Source organism: Hylaeus volcanicus, chromosome 2 (assembly GCF_026283585.1).
Source record: "Hylaeus volcanicus isolate JK05 chromosome 2, UHH_iyHylVolc1.0_haploid, whole genome shotgun sequence".
Classification (NCBI taxonomy): Eukaryota; Metazoa; Arthropoda; class Insecta; order Hymenoptera; family Colletidae; genus Hylaeus; species Hylaeus volcanicus.
In genome coordinates this window covers 2,284,996-2,301,337 of record NC_071977.1, presented here as the reverse complement: position 1 = coordinate 2,301,337, position 16,342 = coordinate 2,284,996, and the positions used below count along the sequence as shown (strand labels likewise).

General features: G+C 40.6%; 1 protein-coding gene across 1 annotated transcript in view; it reads left to right on the top strand.

Moving 5' to 3' along the window:
• LOC128872715 (neurexin-3b) overlaps positions 1 to 16,342 on the top strand; it is a 347,065-nt gene that overhangs the window by 277,157 nt on the left and 53,566 nt on the right. The window contains exons 11-12 of the mRNA XM_054115691.1: positions 11,519 to 11,626; positions 14,510 to 14,702. Of these exons, the coding sequence (XP_053971666.1) occupies positions 11,519 to 11,626; positions 14,510 to 14,702 (301 nt within the window). The remainder of the gene's footprint in view (positions 1 to 11,518; positions 11,627 to 14,509; positions 14,703 to 16,342) is intronic.

Here is a 16,342-nt window from a genome sequence, read left to right as displayed (position 1 = left end):
TATATTAAATATATTTTATATATAAATAAATATGTAGAAGTATTTGAATATTCATAATTTTGTTACACTGAATAGTTCGATAAAATTGGATCGAAGAAGCATTCTCGATTAACTTAACCAACACGAATGATATCCAATCTGGATGCAAGCTGTGTCCTTTCGCAGAATTGCCTTTAGTCAACGTTGCAGCTAGCCTCATCATAAAATCAAATGACCCACTGACCACCGGCACTGATGTGTACCTTGCGGTTATTATCAATTCAGAGCACCAATAGTCACGGATGTTTAATCGATCGCCCGATCGATTTGCTTCTATTAAGCAAACCATCGGAACGTCAAACAAGACGATCCGACGATTGGTTTCCCTTTTCTCTAAATTCCCGTCGCTAATTTACATGGACACCTTTCGAGGACTTAATAATCAGCCGATATATACGTACCATTGACCTTAATTTCAAAGTTATCCAAGAGGGGTATCGCTCATGGCAGCCATGTCAGGTCTTGATAGTAACTACATCGTGACACGTCTCTATTCAGCTGACATTCTCGAGGATCGGATAACGTAATTTAACTTGCGGGCAGGTAATCTCCCGCCATAGCGATCTATACGACTATACACGAAATCATATCGAGTGGAAATAAATGGTTTTACAACAGAGCGCTTCGGAATTTTGTTTTCCATTGTTCTCATCGAACGTCAAACGAATTTTAAACGAAGCATATGGAGTGGTTGAAAAGTTTCAAATATTTTTCGTTATTGAAAAATATGTAAACGAAAACCACGCTACCATACTATCGCCTCGAACTTTGCTAATCATCTCGAAATAATGCTAAAATACTTTTGGCCGCGAAAAGCGAGATTCCAGCGCACTGTGGCCAAGACCATCCCTTCCGGCGGTTAACCAAGGTTGCCTGGAATTATCGATAGGAGAAAGAGATGAGTGAAAACTGATCGTACCGGAAGAGCATTGAAGAGAGGACAACCGACGTTTTCCGACGGGAAACTTTAAATGGAGATTAATTTCTTTGCCCGTGGAAGGACGTCGGGATCTGACAGTAACCGATACGCCAAGGGATCGCGCGGAATGCGGTTTCGGCTTGAATCCTCGGTAGAACGGATCCACCGAGGAATGGGATGTCCGACCTAACCTTGGCTTGTAACACGCTCAGTCCCTTGGCGTTCCCTTCCCTTTAACATAACTAACTTACAACCCATGGAGGGTCCCTTGAATCTACCACGAGTTGCGCAACTACGTCATCCGCGATGATACTGATCTCCAACAGGAATCCATGCGTGCTCTGCATGGCTGAGGCTCCCTTGATCCTCGTTTCATAGTTGAGTTAACTAAGTTCTTTCGTTGTAGAGAATTCATACGACTATTTGTTTAATAACAATTAAATTCAAAGATTTTAAACCTGACGACACTTTAGATTTATTTTATATCGCGTGTACATATTCAGGAACGATTTTTGACGTATATCAAGAATAAACCTCATCGGGAGATTAGTGTTTTGTTTAATCATCGCTACTAATTAACAAAAATTACTTTGAATTGAGTCGCGAAGTGTTATTCTGTCGATAAATTAAAATACTCTGCCAGTAACATAGTGCGCTCTGTCGATAATGGCCGGTAGTATAGAACTCTAGGTAGCTGTTGCGAACAGAGTAACCTACACTACCGATCGTGTGCTCTACATTACCAAGCCCTATTGGCAGAGAGCGCTACATTACCGACAGAATATATATATACATACATTTACGCACATCCCGCCTCAGAATCGACTTCGTTCCGAATTACTTCTATCAAATTTCCCTTCAAGATGGAACGCCGCGGGGTAGAAGACACCGTTCCATTCGCGCAATAATGTCAGGCGTCTGTAATCCTCGCCAATACGTTGGCGCACGGTACGTGCAACCCCGTGCAACCCCGTGCAACGCGAATGCATGTTCTCCCTATAATGTCGCGCGGGATATTCGCGTGGCGAACGTCCTGTGATCCCCCGTATAGATGGCTCGATGGATATTCAACGGAAACGTTACATGAATATTTAACGTGAGCTCGGTAACACCGCGACCCGATATAATATATGGAATTATAACAGAAATTTCGGGGGTTGTTGGGAAGGGGCAGAGGGGCGCTAATAAATAGCAGCGAGTGCAACCGCCGCGATACGTGATGGTACTTCGAACGAGGTTCGGTTTCCGCGTTATTAAAACGGTGGAAGCGGCTGACAAATGGAAGTGTTGGGAACGATGTTCTTGTAAAGTCGTCGACGTTGTAGACATCGAAGTGATAAATTTCTAACGAGAGGGAGATTGTTCTGAAATGGGTTGGAGAATAAAGCATCTCTGTTTGTTTGAATGTTTACGATTTGTGTAAGTATGAGTGCTTTAAGCTCTGAGTCATGGCGGCTGGTGCATAGAAAGCGTGGTGTGTTTTGTCGATAGGGTACAATATTCTGTTGATAATACAGTGGTCTCGATCGATAAGAGTCGGTAGTATAGAACTCTAAGTAGTCGTTATCAACAGAGTGATCTGTTTTACTGAATGAGTGTTCTACGTTACCGTGTCCTACTAGCAGAGAACACTGCATTACCGACAAAATACTTCTTTTTGTCAGCTACAAACTATCTTTCATTGCTTGATTTGTCCTTCTTACTCTAGTAAACAAATCCAGATGCATATTTACTTAAGTTCCAAATAAACGTAAAAATTATTTCAAGTAATTATTTCCACTATTCTACGAACTAAAAACAACTACACATCATATTAAATATTCCTCAGTTATTCAATTAAATAGGTCCTATCTTTTTCTAACGTATATAAGTTACAATGAATAACATTTAATACAGAATAAACGGACAGATTACGGAGAGGGGTGCGCTGGTAACAAGTGCAACTGCGTCAAACGTGCCTGAACATGGGGCAAGTTTCTTGTCATTAAAACTCGCGATAACTCGGCGAACAAACAGCATCGCAAACAATTAGCGAGTCCGGTGGCGAATCGCGAAATATTCGGTTAAGTATAATCTGGAGAAAGCGGTGTTTTAAAAGTTTCGTCGGGTTCCCCGAGCGACTTCTACCCTGGACCTCGCCGTTTTAATGAGACTGTTTATAACTGTGCTTAACTTCGTAAACAGATTGCTGTCCCAACGACGGTCTCTATGTGGATTTCTCCGATGTTTTCGCATCTGTTTACACGTCGTGCTCGCCTTAATGCACCAAGGCACTGCTTAAACCTGGAATCAGAGGGTTATAGCTCGGTCCACAGTGTAGCTACAGTACTTTCTTAGGGAAAATCTATTTTAAATAAAACTTACATTAATCTTGCGACATTGAGTCATTATGAGAAGTAACAGATTATAATTTTGTGGATCTTATTTGAGAGTTTGTGGGCTTATTAGACAGGCTACATTAGGAGATATTGTCTTAGATGTGCAATTTTTAAGTGAAAACTTTCGGCTGTTATCCTCTTCGTTACTTATTGCTACCGATGTGCATATTGGATTGGATCCATTTATCTAAGAATTATATATTACATTTTTGTAAAATTTCATCGTGTTATTTAATTATTGGCAAAAGTCCAGGAAACTAATAGCAAACCTAGGTGCCTTAGAACCCAACGTACACAACCCCGTCAAAGCAATCCTTTCAGTTGCTTCGGAGACTGGTTTTTCATGGTATCCTCCTAGCATCCTTTTCACGGATTGACCGTGACCACTATTGGTGGTTACTGCGGCCAACCACGAGTCCTGCGACGCGACCATTGGCAAAGAAGTCATTCCTCCTATAACCACTCTCGGATCGAGTCTCCTTTGAAGAAATTGAATATCAAACACGTCCCTTTCGGTGGCAACTTGGGCTTTACAGTAATCAAGAGGGTCTGATTAGGTTCGGTCTTCTACATTAATCAGAGTAGTTGCCTCGAGGAAGTCGACCAATTTCGACACTTCCGTTGGCTTCGCTCGCTTCTCGAAGGACTCCATCGACAGATTTAAGGATCTCGAATTTTAGATGTTTAGAATCTATCGTGACTCGAAGCTTGATAGGTTTAGTTCAGTCAGAGGTAGATAGAAGCTTATTAAAAGATCATTACAAATGGAATGATTTGGAATGATTTACTAAATATATCCTGGATAAAGATAGGAATAAGAGGAGAGGATAATAAATAGAGAAAGCGGAAGATAGAAATCGTAAAAATAAAAGGAGACCATAAATACAGAAGATAGGTAAATAGGAAACAGGAGAGGAGATTCTAAATTAACCTAGAATCATGTTCAATCGAACAATTTAAAGAGTACCAATGCAAATATTTTACAGAATCCTCTTAGAAGTAATAAAAATGTTTCCTCTTCTTTCCCGTACCTTCGCCCAAAGATACGACTCGCCTCCATTGCATAATTCAGGCTTTGGAGTCCACGACGAACGGTGGCCTAATTCTCCAACTTGAAGCAAGTGTACAATTTTGCGATTTTTGCACCGATTACGGGTCTCCTTCGTTCGAAACGAGGCCGATGATGCGCCGCCGTTAAGACCGCGGCCATTGTCCCCGGAATTTGTGGGTCGCCGTTTAATTTGCGTATCGCGAAACGTAGAAATTTTAATGCACATTTTAACGCAGACACCGCGGTGTTTTCTGAACCAGTTACCCCTGATAAGCCTCACGGACAAACAGTGATTTACATATCGCGATAGCGCGACGGTGTTCTTGTTTTTGGGACTGGCTTTTCGGCGGGCGGGATAGTCGTTCGATTAAAATTTTCATCCCGCGCGCGCAGTTTTCGGAATTTCGCTCGGCCGTAGCGCAAACATGGTCGATCCGGCGAATTTGCATCCGCGAATTTGAAACAACGGAAAACGGGAATTTTCCGTGCGGTGTCCTTGCTGGAAATTCCTGTCGTTGTTTAAGGGAAACGCTTCAGTTTTATTATTTATGTCCACCGTTCATGCGGAGTATTTACGGTTTATATTTTCTAAAATTCTCTGAAAGATTTTGGATTATTTGTATCGATTACGTAGGAGAACATGAACTTCATCTTTTTGAAGAGTACCATTTATCCGGTTATCTTTATGGTTTTGAATTTCTTTTAACACAATGCGATACGTTTGTTCACGTATCCGTTACACTTTTTATCATCAGAAATTTTTAATAATTTCTCGTTAGCTTCGTGCTCAGTAGAGAAATTTTAAACGCTCGCGATAAAATACAGAACTTTTCCTTCGCTCGGTTCGAAATTTTAATTATTTTTTTTTTTTTTTTGTCGACCTTTCAATCGCAACTGGCAAAACATTTCCGATAAAACACGTTAATTAAAATGTCTTCGCTGGACGACGAATTTTAAATAATATTCCACGTTCCGCGATTATTACCAAAAATCGTTCGATGGACAAATTTTCCTGTTTTTCCGATCTCTTTACCGAAACAAATATACATATTTTTTTTTACGAAATGGACGCTATCGTAGCCCGTCGCGATATTTGTCACGAGTCCAAGGTTTATCCGATTGCGCGTTCGGAATCCGTTGACCGGGATTAGACGGAAACCCATAGATTAGTAAATAATTTATTTCGCCAAGTAATTTAACTTTTCTAATTGATCGTCGCCGGGCGTCCCCGTCTCCCCATTCCGTCTGTAATTTCGCGGAATGGGCGAGGCTTTCCGAAGGCCGCCCATCGAAGGGATGCCGGGGTGGCACGAGAGGGAAGGCTTAGAAGCTGGAAAGTCGAAGGGCGCGGGGTGAAAGACCGAGCCAGTTTCCGTATGAAATATCCTCCTTCCAAGCCACGACGAAGCACCACTTTGTGGATCAGACTTTCCAGACGAATTTCACCGGGATAGAGGGGCACGGCGGGTGGAGGGGGTCGAGTGCAGAGGGCAGGAATTGGAAGCAGGGGTCGGAGGGAGGGGAAGAGAATAGGTACCTCGTCTAAACGAGATTTCTCATTCCCAGCTAATTCGAGAGACTTCACCCTGGAACGAGTTCTATGATTCATCGCTGGGGGTCCTCGAGGATTCGCAAAAATGGTTCCCAGTCCATTCCAATAAGATTTTCTTCCCGATGTACCTGTGAACATTCGCTTTTTCTCGAGTGTTTTTACACCCTCGTCGTTAAATTTGTCACGATCTTATTTTACAGCTCGCATTTTGTTTACGATCGATAGAAATATTGCGTGCGTTTATTTATAACCACGTTAAATATGGAATATATGTTATTCGACTGAAGGCGAAGCTCGTAAAGACGTGCAATTTTATTTTTAATCGTAAGTAGAATATACGTGTATACGAGCAACGTTATCTTCCTGGAAATGAAATTTATTTTTCATACTACATATTTTTATTTGTAGCTAAGGCGAACTTCAAAGACGTTATGACATTTTGGGTTAAACTTATGGGCACGTGGACTGGTTATTTTCATTCGTAATTACAGTAAATATCAACGTCATTCCACTCTAACAATAAATAAAACTCGAGACAACGTGGAATTTTATCTCGACGTATCTACGTATTTTTATTCATAAATGTGTCAAATATTATAAGTTTCAGTCGCGTGCAATTTTATTTTTAAATTACATGTCTTTAATCTCAATGATGACAGACACCAGAAACATTCCATCATAAATGTAGCGTGTGACCACATATAATTTCAATTTTAAACTGGGTATTTTTATTTATGACGAGGACAAAATTTAAAAACACCCACGCTAAGTAAAACATATGACCGCATTAACATTTATTTTTAAATTAAATATTTTTATTCTCAACGAAGAGAAACATTTTGAAAACGTTAATTCGCCTCGAGTGAAACTTGCGACCAGGTGAAATTTGATTTTTAGAGTACGAACTTTTATTTTTAACTAGCTGCATCCCGCGGTTTCACCCGCGTGGAGTACCAACGTTGCAATCCTTTCTTATTCCTTGTATACATCATAAAGGAAACCTCTGTGCAAAATTTCAGCTTTCTAGGTTCAACGGTTTAATTACGGGCTGTAGTCTGTCGATAAATTAAAATACTCTGCCAGTAACATAGTGCATTCTGTCGATAATGACCGGTAGTACAGCACTCTAAGTAGTTGTTAGGAATAGAGTAACCTACACTACCGATCGCTGTTGGCAAAGAGCGCCACATTACCGACAGAATATATATATATACATTTACATGAAACATGAGACAACATTAAAGTTATTTGGGTACTATAATTATGTATATTTTTTACATTAATATTTCAAGCATTTCTAAATTCATTCAAACTTGAAAAGCGCAACATCGCGATATCGTTAACGTTAATTTTAATTAGCCGCTCCACAGTTTCCTTATTTAATTAAAAATACGTAAATCTATACCCGCGCAACGCATCGACAGGACAAAAGTAGATTTCAATGGCCGGTGACAGGTACGAGATGGAAATAGAGACAAAGGGGTGGAAAAGCCTCTTTGGTGCGCCATTTTTCTTCTAATTAACAAGGTAAGCAATTAATAAGTGTTTCGAGGGAGATAACGAGCTCATTAGAAAAAGCGACAGGAGTATCCGCGTTAACTGACTCGTTCTCGAGTTTCACGCTTCCACGGCAATCACCTTCTTCCTTATCTTCTTTTTCTTAACTTCCAAAGGACTCTCCCAAACCGCGATTCTTCGTCCTCGTATTCCCGATGCGCCGAAAATAGGAGAACAGTTCGAATCGGTCTCTTTGTTCGGTATCTTCCTCTTCCATTTCTAAATCGATCAGTTTCGTTGCAAACCACTTGCGAGGAAAACTTTTCTCGTATTTCTGACGAAACTTCAAGTGCAATTGTAGACTTCAAACTAGTTGAAATGTGATTCGTATTTCCACTGTTGCCACGTTTGTGTAATTCTTGTATCGTTTAAATCGTTATATCCTTTCTAGTTGAGAATATACTACATATTTTCGTTTCTTTTCTGTTGTTTGTTTCTTATTATATTTTATATTCTTGTGGCACAAGCAATTCTTCGTCTGAAATCGTATGTGTACCGAATAAAATAAACATAACTCTACCGAAGTGCTTTTCCATTTATCCACCCTGTATATATATATAAAATTCAATTTTCCTTACAAATCGCATTATCAAAAATTATTTTATGAAATGCTTGTGTTCATTGCTGAATATGCTGCGGACTATTTAAAGTTCGTTATCGTATTATATATATATATATATATAATTTTTGATAATGCGATTTGTAAGGAAAATTGAATTTTAAATTAATTACATAATTTATCATCTGATTCTCAAGGCATCATTGAACTAAAACATTTCTTTAAAATACGTTGAAATATTAAATTATTTTTTATTCTTTATTTAAAGTTGTTACCCAGCTAAGAACGTTTATTTAGAAATACACAAGTTTATCGAACTAAATAGCCAACGAAGTACGCTAGTCCGAACGATGTAAATCAGATCGACTGAATTTTGAACTTTCTTATGAACACAGGAGAATATTGCTCGCTTCGCGAAAGCAGTAAAAGTCGGTCTAACGTGGAACCATAACAAGGAATAGCTGTGTGGGTACCTTGGGACAATATTGTCCCGTGGAAAGTTTCGCCATGGTGTCGCCTACGAGCGTAATGAATAAGTCAACCGAGGAAAGAAAAGGTCGAAATGCAAACTGCAAGTTTCGCGCCTTAGCATTTAGCATCCCCCTAGGAATACATTAAGATTCATTTATCGCTCGTGTTACGTTGTTCCTGACCGAACCTCGTGATACCCGGACAACTTTACCAGAAAGGGAAGCGTAATTCTTATTTTAAATTAAGATGGCGCGGATAGGACAGTATCAAGGGAATGTGCATTAAGGATAAATTGAAATATTCGCGAAAAGGTGCCGGAGGCGTTTCTGTGATATTTCAAAGCTTCAAATTGTTAAAAATTATTCATCCTATTTACGAGGCTCTTTAAATTATCTTTAAAATATGACTAAGTCTTTGAATCAGTGTTTCCTAACTTTTTTTGTATTATGTCCCACCTCTTCTCATTCTTACAAAATATACATCACGTGCAACTTAATGACTGCGTTAATACAAACGAAAAATAAAATAAAGTTAAACACTCGGCAAAATCTGAAGCTTCTAAAAATAAAGAAAGCAATTTGTTAAAGTCTGAATGGATTCTAAAGTCCGATGGGTTCTAAATATAAACCTCTGTTAAGAAGTAGTTCGAACAGATCGTCCGTTGCCTGAAAATGATAAACGTCCTTCGCAGCAGCAACAGTTGCAGATGCAACGTTCGGTATGCCTCAAGCAGGATTTTCGAAGTATTAAAATCCCGATAGCTCAAAGCAGCGTGGCTACATTTAAAATCGAGTTCCGTCATAAGGTCAGATACGCCTTCTGAATAATGCAGTGCGCGTCTTGCCGCTATGAATCCACGTCAAACAAAACGAGTCGTCGCGCGGTCGCTCAGTTTTCTTTCCAAGCATTCTTCGTTTCTCTTTCGAGCGTCACGCCACGAACGACGCCGTAAAAACGTGTCGCGCGTTCTGTCGCCTCTTTTATCGACGGAACAGATGTTGGATAATTCGTCGAGGTGTTAGGAGGAACCGTAAACATTTTTTTTTACTCGAGTGTGCTAACCTGGAAACATGGCGCTGACAACTGCGGAGGCGTATTTCTGTCGGAGTGCGCATGACATAAAACTCTACAAAATTCAGCATTCGAAATACGTTTAGGGAGAAATTATTGGACTTATCGAATTCATACTCTGTACGAACATTTATTGATGTTTCGGTAGGCCTCAGGAATTTTGTTCGGGTTGAGAAATCGATTTTGTAGAAACTATCGAAGTCCACGTTCGACTCGCTTGGAACTTCAAAGAATCGCGTAACGTTTGAGATATTTTGGAGAAAATACTAATTGATATGTCAGATTCAAATTCTATATAAATGTTTGTTTGTGTTTTGTCCAGCTACAGGAATAATTTTCTCGCGTTTGAAAGATCGATTTTGTTGAAATTATTTATCGTTAAAGAGAGTGCGTGGGAAAGGACATCGGTCCATATTTTCAGTACATCTTTGATCTTAAAGGTGGGGATGGTTTCGGTGCATTTACGGGAGAGAAATTTGTGCATTCGCGGAGACTTTGCTGTATATTCCGTTTAACAGAAATGTAAATTTTCTTTATTTAACGATCCACTAGATAATTAATTAATATATCAATATTCGGACGCATCGTCATCAAATTACGACTTTGTTCGACAAAATACATATCTAAAATAGTTTAAGAGCGTCGTTCCAACAGCATCGAACAGATTGTCCATTGCCTGAAAATGATAAACGTCCTTCGCAGCAGCAACAGTTGCAGATGCAACGTTCGGTATGCCTCAAGCAGGATTTTCAAAGTATTAAAATCCCGATAGCTCAAAGCAGCGTGTCTACATTTAAAATCGAGTTCCGTCATAAGGAACGTCATTCCGTCACGAACGATTCAGATCGTCCGTCTGATCGCATCCACCGTCCGACTACTTAAAAAGCGTATCCAATATCACTGTGCTCCGTCCCCCGTACCGATCACGGTTCGTGCGAACTGTCTTCGTAAATCGTTCCTTGGACTACAAATACTCCAACGCAGCGATTCAACACTCGCAATCTCGAGACCAGCGTTACATCTCGTACCAGTTTCCGCGTATCTTACCCAGACATTCCCCCCCCCCTGCGCAGGATCCGTGCCAATTCGTCGAATAAATAAAGTCCCGCCCACCGTCGGCGCGATTTGTCGCGGTTAAACATGTTCGCGTTCAGCTCCAGACGACTCCCGCGAATTCCAGCGAGACACTCGAGGCACCCTCCAGCCCCCATCTCGTAACGAAACATCTCGATTCCAGCGTAGACGCCGGAGGGAGGCGGCGCCGAACCGATGAAAAACTTCCGAAATTCCCGACGGCGGCCACTCGACACACGCAAATACATTTTGTCGACATTTTCATCTCGCCATCCGCCCACCTGCTTTCCTCGCGAGTCGACGATTTCTTCTTTTCTCCTCCCCCCACCACCCCCAAAAATCTCATACGTTTCGTTTTTCTCTAATTTCTTTCTTTCGTCTCGAGCGGGAAACGAGGCGGTAGCGACGACGAAACGGGAGTTCCCCGCGAATACGATTAACCATCCGGGCGACCAGCAGCAGGAAGGGGGGGGGGCTAGCTCCCCCTCGAATTTCTCGATTCCGAAAACGACGGTACGTAAATCACTCAGCCGCGTCCGTTGCAGGTATAGCGCTCGGTTCCGCTTCGAAATTGAAGTAAAAATTCCACGAACACGGGACACGTGATTATTTAAGCCATCGTGCATGATGAATGGACCCGACGGCCCCACGGAGCAGAGAAATTTTGGATTCCGTACGCGACGCGACGGGTCGCCGACGCTGTCCGCTCGCGGCCATTCTTCTCCGGGACGTCGAGGGATTTCGGCCTTCCTCTTCCGTTTCTCTCTTTTCCACGGTTTTTCGTTCAGAAGTAACGGCAACGGCCACGGAGTGACGTATTAAGAGCCGCCTGTCTCGTCTGTTTCAGATCCTGCCGCCGTGGAAGGCCGCCGACTCCGAGAGCATATCCTTCAAAATACGTACCAACGAGCCCAACGGATTGATCATGTACAGCCGCAGCGGGGCGCACAGCAGGGTACGTCTTTTCACTTCGTTTACGGTCTTTCTCTCTTCGATAGGGGAGCGGTGAACCAACTGGTGGTAATTGACTCGACCCTGTGACGCGTGACAGGAAGCCTGCTGGGCACATTTATACCGACCATGTTTGATTCTTTTTTTTTTTTTTTATTTATTTATTTATATAGGTTGTATTGACATCAAAGTTATTAGCGACCACAAGGGTTTAATATATATAAATTATAAGTTTACATCGTTATACTTGAGGATAATTCTAAATACATCGGGTATAGAGCGATATGAAATTGTTTCGAACATGATTACAAAGCGTGATATACGTTTATGTGTTTGGGGAATCATAAAGCTTGGGTTATGCGGATGTATGGTTTCACACTTCTGTTAATATTTCGCGTATAATAATGTATAATAATGTATAATAACGAGTACATGGATCAATATGAGAAAAATATTTGTCTGAATTAAACATTGTTTTATTTCGAGAGAAATGTAGATAATAATCCTTTGTAAAGATTATATTTTATTGCTTTTTGCAATTCAGAGAAATGTCACAAATGAAATTGTGAAACGACAAATGTGACGAATGAAATTCATTTATAAGAATCCTAGAAGAATGGAATCACAAGAATTCTCAATTTCACATAAACAATCTTCTTCCACTTCGGTTTTGCTTTAAATAATACCATTAAACCGTGTACACGAAATTCATTTATAAGAATCCTAGAAGAATGGAATCATAAGAATTCTCAATTTCACATAAACAATCTTCTTCCACTTCGGTTTTGTTTTAAATGATACGGCCGTGATACATTTCTAAAAAGTCGGATATAATTTTCGTAGCACAAGATACACACGAATAAAAAATGACTAACATTTAAAATCGAGAAAAATGTGAAACGGTCACTGAAACTGAATTTTTGTCTCCCCCAAAAAATGCGCAGCGGTTATCACAAAGCGGAACGGTTCGCGGGGCTGTTTCGTTTTCCGAAAGTGTTTCATCCGATTACTGGTCCACGGACGCGCGTCGATCGTTTCGATTAGTCGCTGATCGAAACGGTTTCGCGTTAATCCCATTAAAAGCCACCCCCGATAAATCGGTCGAGGCGAATAATCAGAAAGAGATTGCACAGTGGACAGGGAAAAGGAAAAGAGGGAAACCGATCGACAACGAAACTAGCGGATGCGGAACGCGATATCGAAAACAACGGCGCGGGGGGAGGGGAGGGGGAATAGTGAAACGAAGACAGAAAAATAGCGTGTCAGAAACGATGCTGGAAACAAGAAGACGATATGTCGCAGCGCTCGAATCGATATGTCGAGCAGTGGATAGGACAAGTGACAGGAAATAGGTAGGTGTGTTCCGAGTAAAAGAACAAGTGTGTTCTCGCTAAAAAAAAAATATGATCCTAATTTTACAGCGAGCAATTTTTAAAATTTCATTCCAATCTCGTTTATAGAATGGAACACGATGACATTAACGTAGGAAATATTTTTAAATATTTCGAAAAGTCATTGTTAATTATTCGGTAAATTTTATCGCGGAGAAATGTTGTTATTCGTGTATGAATTATCGAGTATTTACATAACAAGTTCGAAAAAGTCATTTCTGCCATATTTAAAAAAAAAAAAACAAATATTTTAATCGAGATGTACAACTTTCTGCAAAGCGACAAATATTTTGTTCTGCTATTCCTGTCTACTAATGCTTTTAACATTTTTTCATCGAATAGAAAACAAGATGAAACTGTCTATCTTAATTTCTATTTTAATATTTTTTACAACGTATCGCAATTATTTATCTATATTTTTTATATACACATTGCTCGCAATATATCTCACAATATATCTCTATTACCAAAGGATATTTGTTCAAGTGCCCCATATTTTAATTATAAAATCAAGTCAAAACGCGAACAAACCTACGGATACTTATTATTCGCGACACTGTAATTTAAACAAACTGTTCTCCACTAAAGCACGAATAACAAAGTAAAGAGCAGGGCTTTCCAAGCACCTGATAATTAATCTCGCCGAAACGTAAATCGACCAAACAAACGATTAACAACGGAAATTAAAGTAGATTCCTCGAGCAGATCCGACGATCGGCGCGGCGGAGTTTCTGGGCCGCGTGAACGTCGGACGACGAGTAAATGCGTTTTCGCCACTCGAGTCGCTTTTTGTTTCCAGCTCGCAGTTATCACGATTCAACGATACCGCCGCGTAATTCCCACGGTTATATTTCGACGTGAAAGCAAAGGGAATGTTGAAATCGCGAATAATCACGGCCGCGTGCCACGAAACGGCGCGAATTAAATCGAAAAGTTGCGAAAACCGGGCCCTCGTTAAATCCCGGACTTGTTGCAACGCGGATACCGAGATTTCGTGCGGTTTGCTCATTAGCAGAATCACTGGATCCCCCTGAATAAATGCTTCCCAGGCTCGCGGTCGTATCTGCGGCCTGTTTTATAAATACATTCGTTAATACGTCCCTATTAATTGCGAGATACAGGTACTCGCTGAAACATTCGTCCGCGCTGTATAATTTGCGTACTCGAACCATTTTAAGGAATAAATTTAGAACGAAGATCGCTTTAATAGTATTAAATTGATACGAACTTTGTTGACGTACTTTAGAAATTTTCACGATATTCAAGATATATAACAATAATAATATTTGATATACAATGTTGTCTATTTAAAAATGTTAAATGTTTCGCTTAATGTCGTATTTCTTTCCTTATTCAGCGTAACATTTTACGTTGAATATTATTCGTTGCGTATTATTTAATAATACATGTAACATAGTTCAGGATGTCTCGAATAACCTGTTCGAATAATTTGTTATATTCCGAGGACTAACGATGGATTCGTTATGTTTTTGCAGCAAGATCTGTTCGCGTTCGAAATTTTTCGCGGTCACCTGTATCTTCACGTCGATCTTGGAAGCGGTCCAGTGAGAGTGAAATCCTCGAAGAACCGAGTCGACGATGCCACCTGGCACGACGTGGCGTTTAGGCGAGCCGGAAGAGACGGACGCGTCACTGTTGACGGCAGGACGGACGAATTTCGCACACCGGGTGAGTAAATTAAATCCTTCCTATTCTTTGGAAATATTTCTTGCGAACCATCGCAACTGACGTGGGCAAATTTTAATTTATTTTTAAATCGAAAAATAACAGGGAACGTATTTACGAATACACTTCGTCTCGCGTCCAATTTCTTTTCAACTTACCGTCGCGTTTCGTGTCTTCTCCATTTATTCTTTTTTTTTTTTTTTTCTTAAAAAAATGGCCGTTTACCATTTAAACGATTAAAAGATGGAAAAATTGCGCGAGGTCGAGGGGCAAGCCACTCATAATTCAGAGTTACACACTCGAGGACAATTATCTGCAGGTGCAGCTAACCGTTTCGCGCGTGGAACGTAATAAATCTTCCTCTCCTCTATTTTTAATACATTCCTGTAGTTTTATTGCCACTTAGGTCCTTCGCTGTCTCGTCCGTTTCGTGCTCGACACGATAAAACCTCGTGTAATATGCATTTTATCGCCCATTGACTGTTGGGAGTAATCCACGATTATTGCTTGACGGTATATGATCGAAGAATGGCGAATTAATAAACAACCGCGGAACCCAATCTTCGTTATATTTTTGTTTTGGAGTTTTACTATATTTGCGACAGAACAAAGCGATGTATACGGGCCATTCCGCGCCAAATCGGACGGTTTAAAAATTTTTTTTTTTTGATTCTCACGAGAGGCTTCCTGGTAAATTTTGAGATTTTTTTTTAGAGTATCACTTTTCTACTAACATTTTTCAAATTTCCTTCTCGTACACCGTACACTCGACTTTAGCTATCGAAAAATATTCGCGATCTCCTCGGGAGTCCGTGAAGTCAATCGAAACTCTACGCAGGCAATCTTGAACTTATTTACAAGTTTTGGAAATTGATGCCGGAAGAGAACGGAAACGAGATGGGGTAAATAAAAGCACGGGAGGAGGTTGGTCTAGATTACGGTACGCGGGATCGCGGCTTTATTAAACCGATAAATAAACAGAAAACGCGGAGTCCCCGATGGCGGATGCTTCATCGATTTCGTTGTCCAGATTCAGGGATTCTCAACGGAGATAGCGTAGGTTACCTCTGGACCAATGGGAAAAGAGCGTAAGAGACAGTCTTTAACCGTCTGTTACGTGAATTTTATTTTATCTTTCAACAGAGAAATTATTTCTTCGTTATTTACGCATGTAGAAATCAAATGATGGAGGTCGAAGACCTGGAAGTCATAGAATAGTCGTAGAGATAAAAATTTGGCGGTAAAGTGTGGAAAATTTTGTTTAAACTAACGTACTTACGGGTCTAAATAATGTTGGGCTTGAAGAACTTTTGATTTCCAATGTCTTGCTAATAAACGAGGCTCTCATGCAATAATCTACCCTACTATCGTTTAAAAAGTTAGATATGCTTAATCCAAGATATTAGAGTCTAATACTGTAGCGTCCGCGCCTCCCATACCCAACAATAAGGAGTCAAATAAGAACACGAATCGTGGCTTCGAATCTTCGTGCCTTATTTTTCGTTTAGACTCCTACATATGGGGGCTCGTCCGGGGTGGGGGGTTACAGCGGCAGAGGACCGGCCAGTGACGATGAACAACAATGCCACGCGAAGGACGGTGGAGCGGGCAACAATGAGGCGTTGAGAGAGAACACCGTTCCA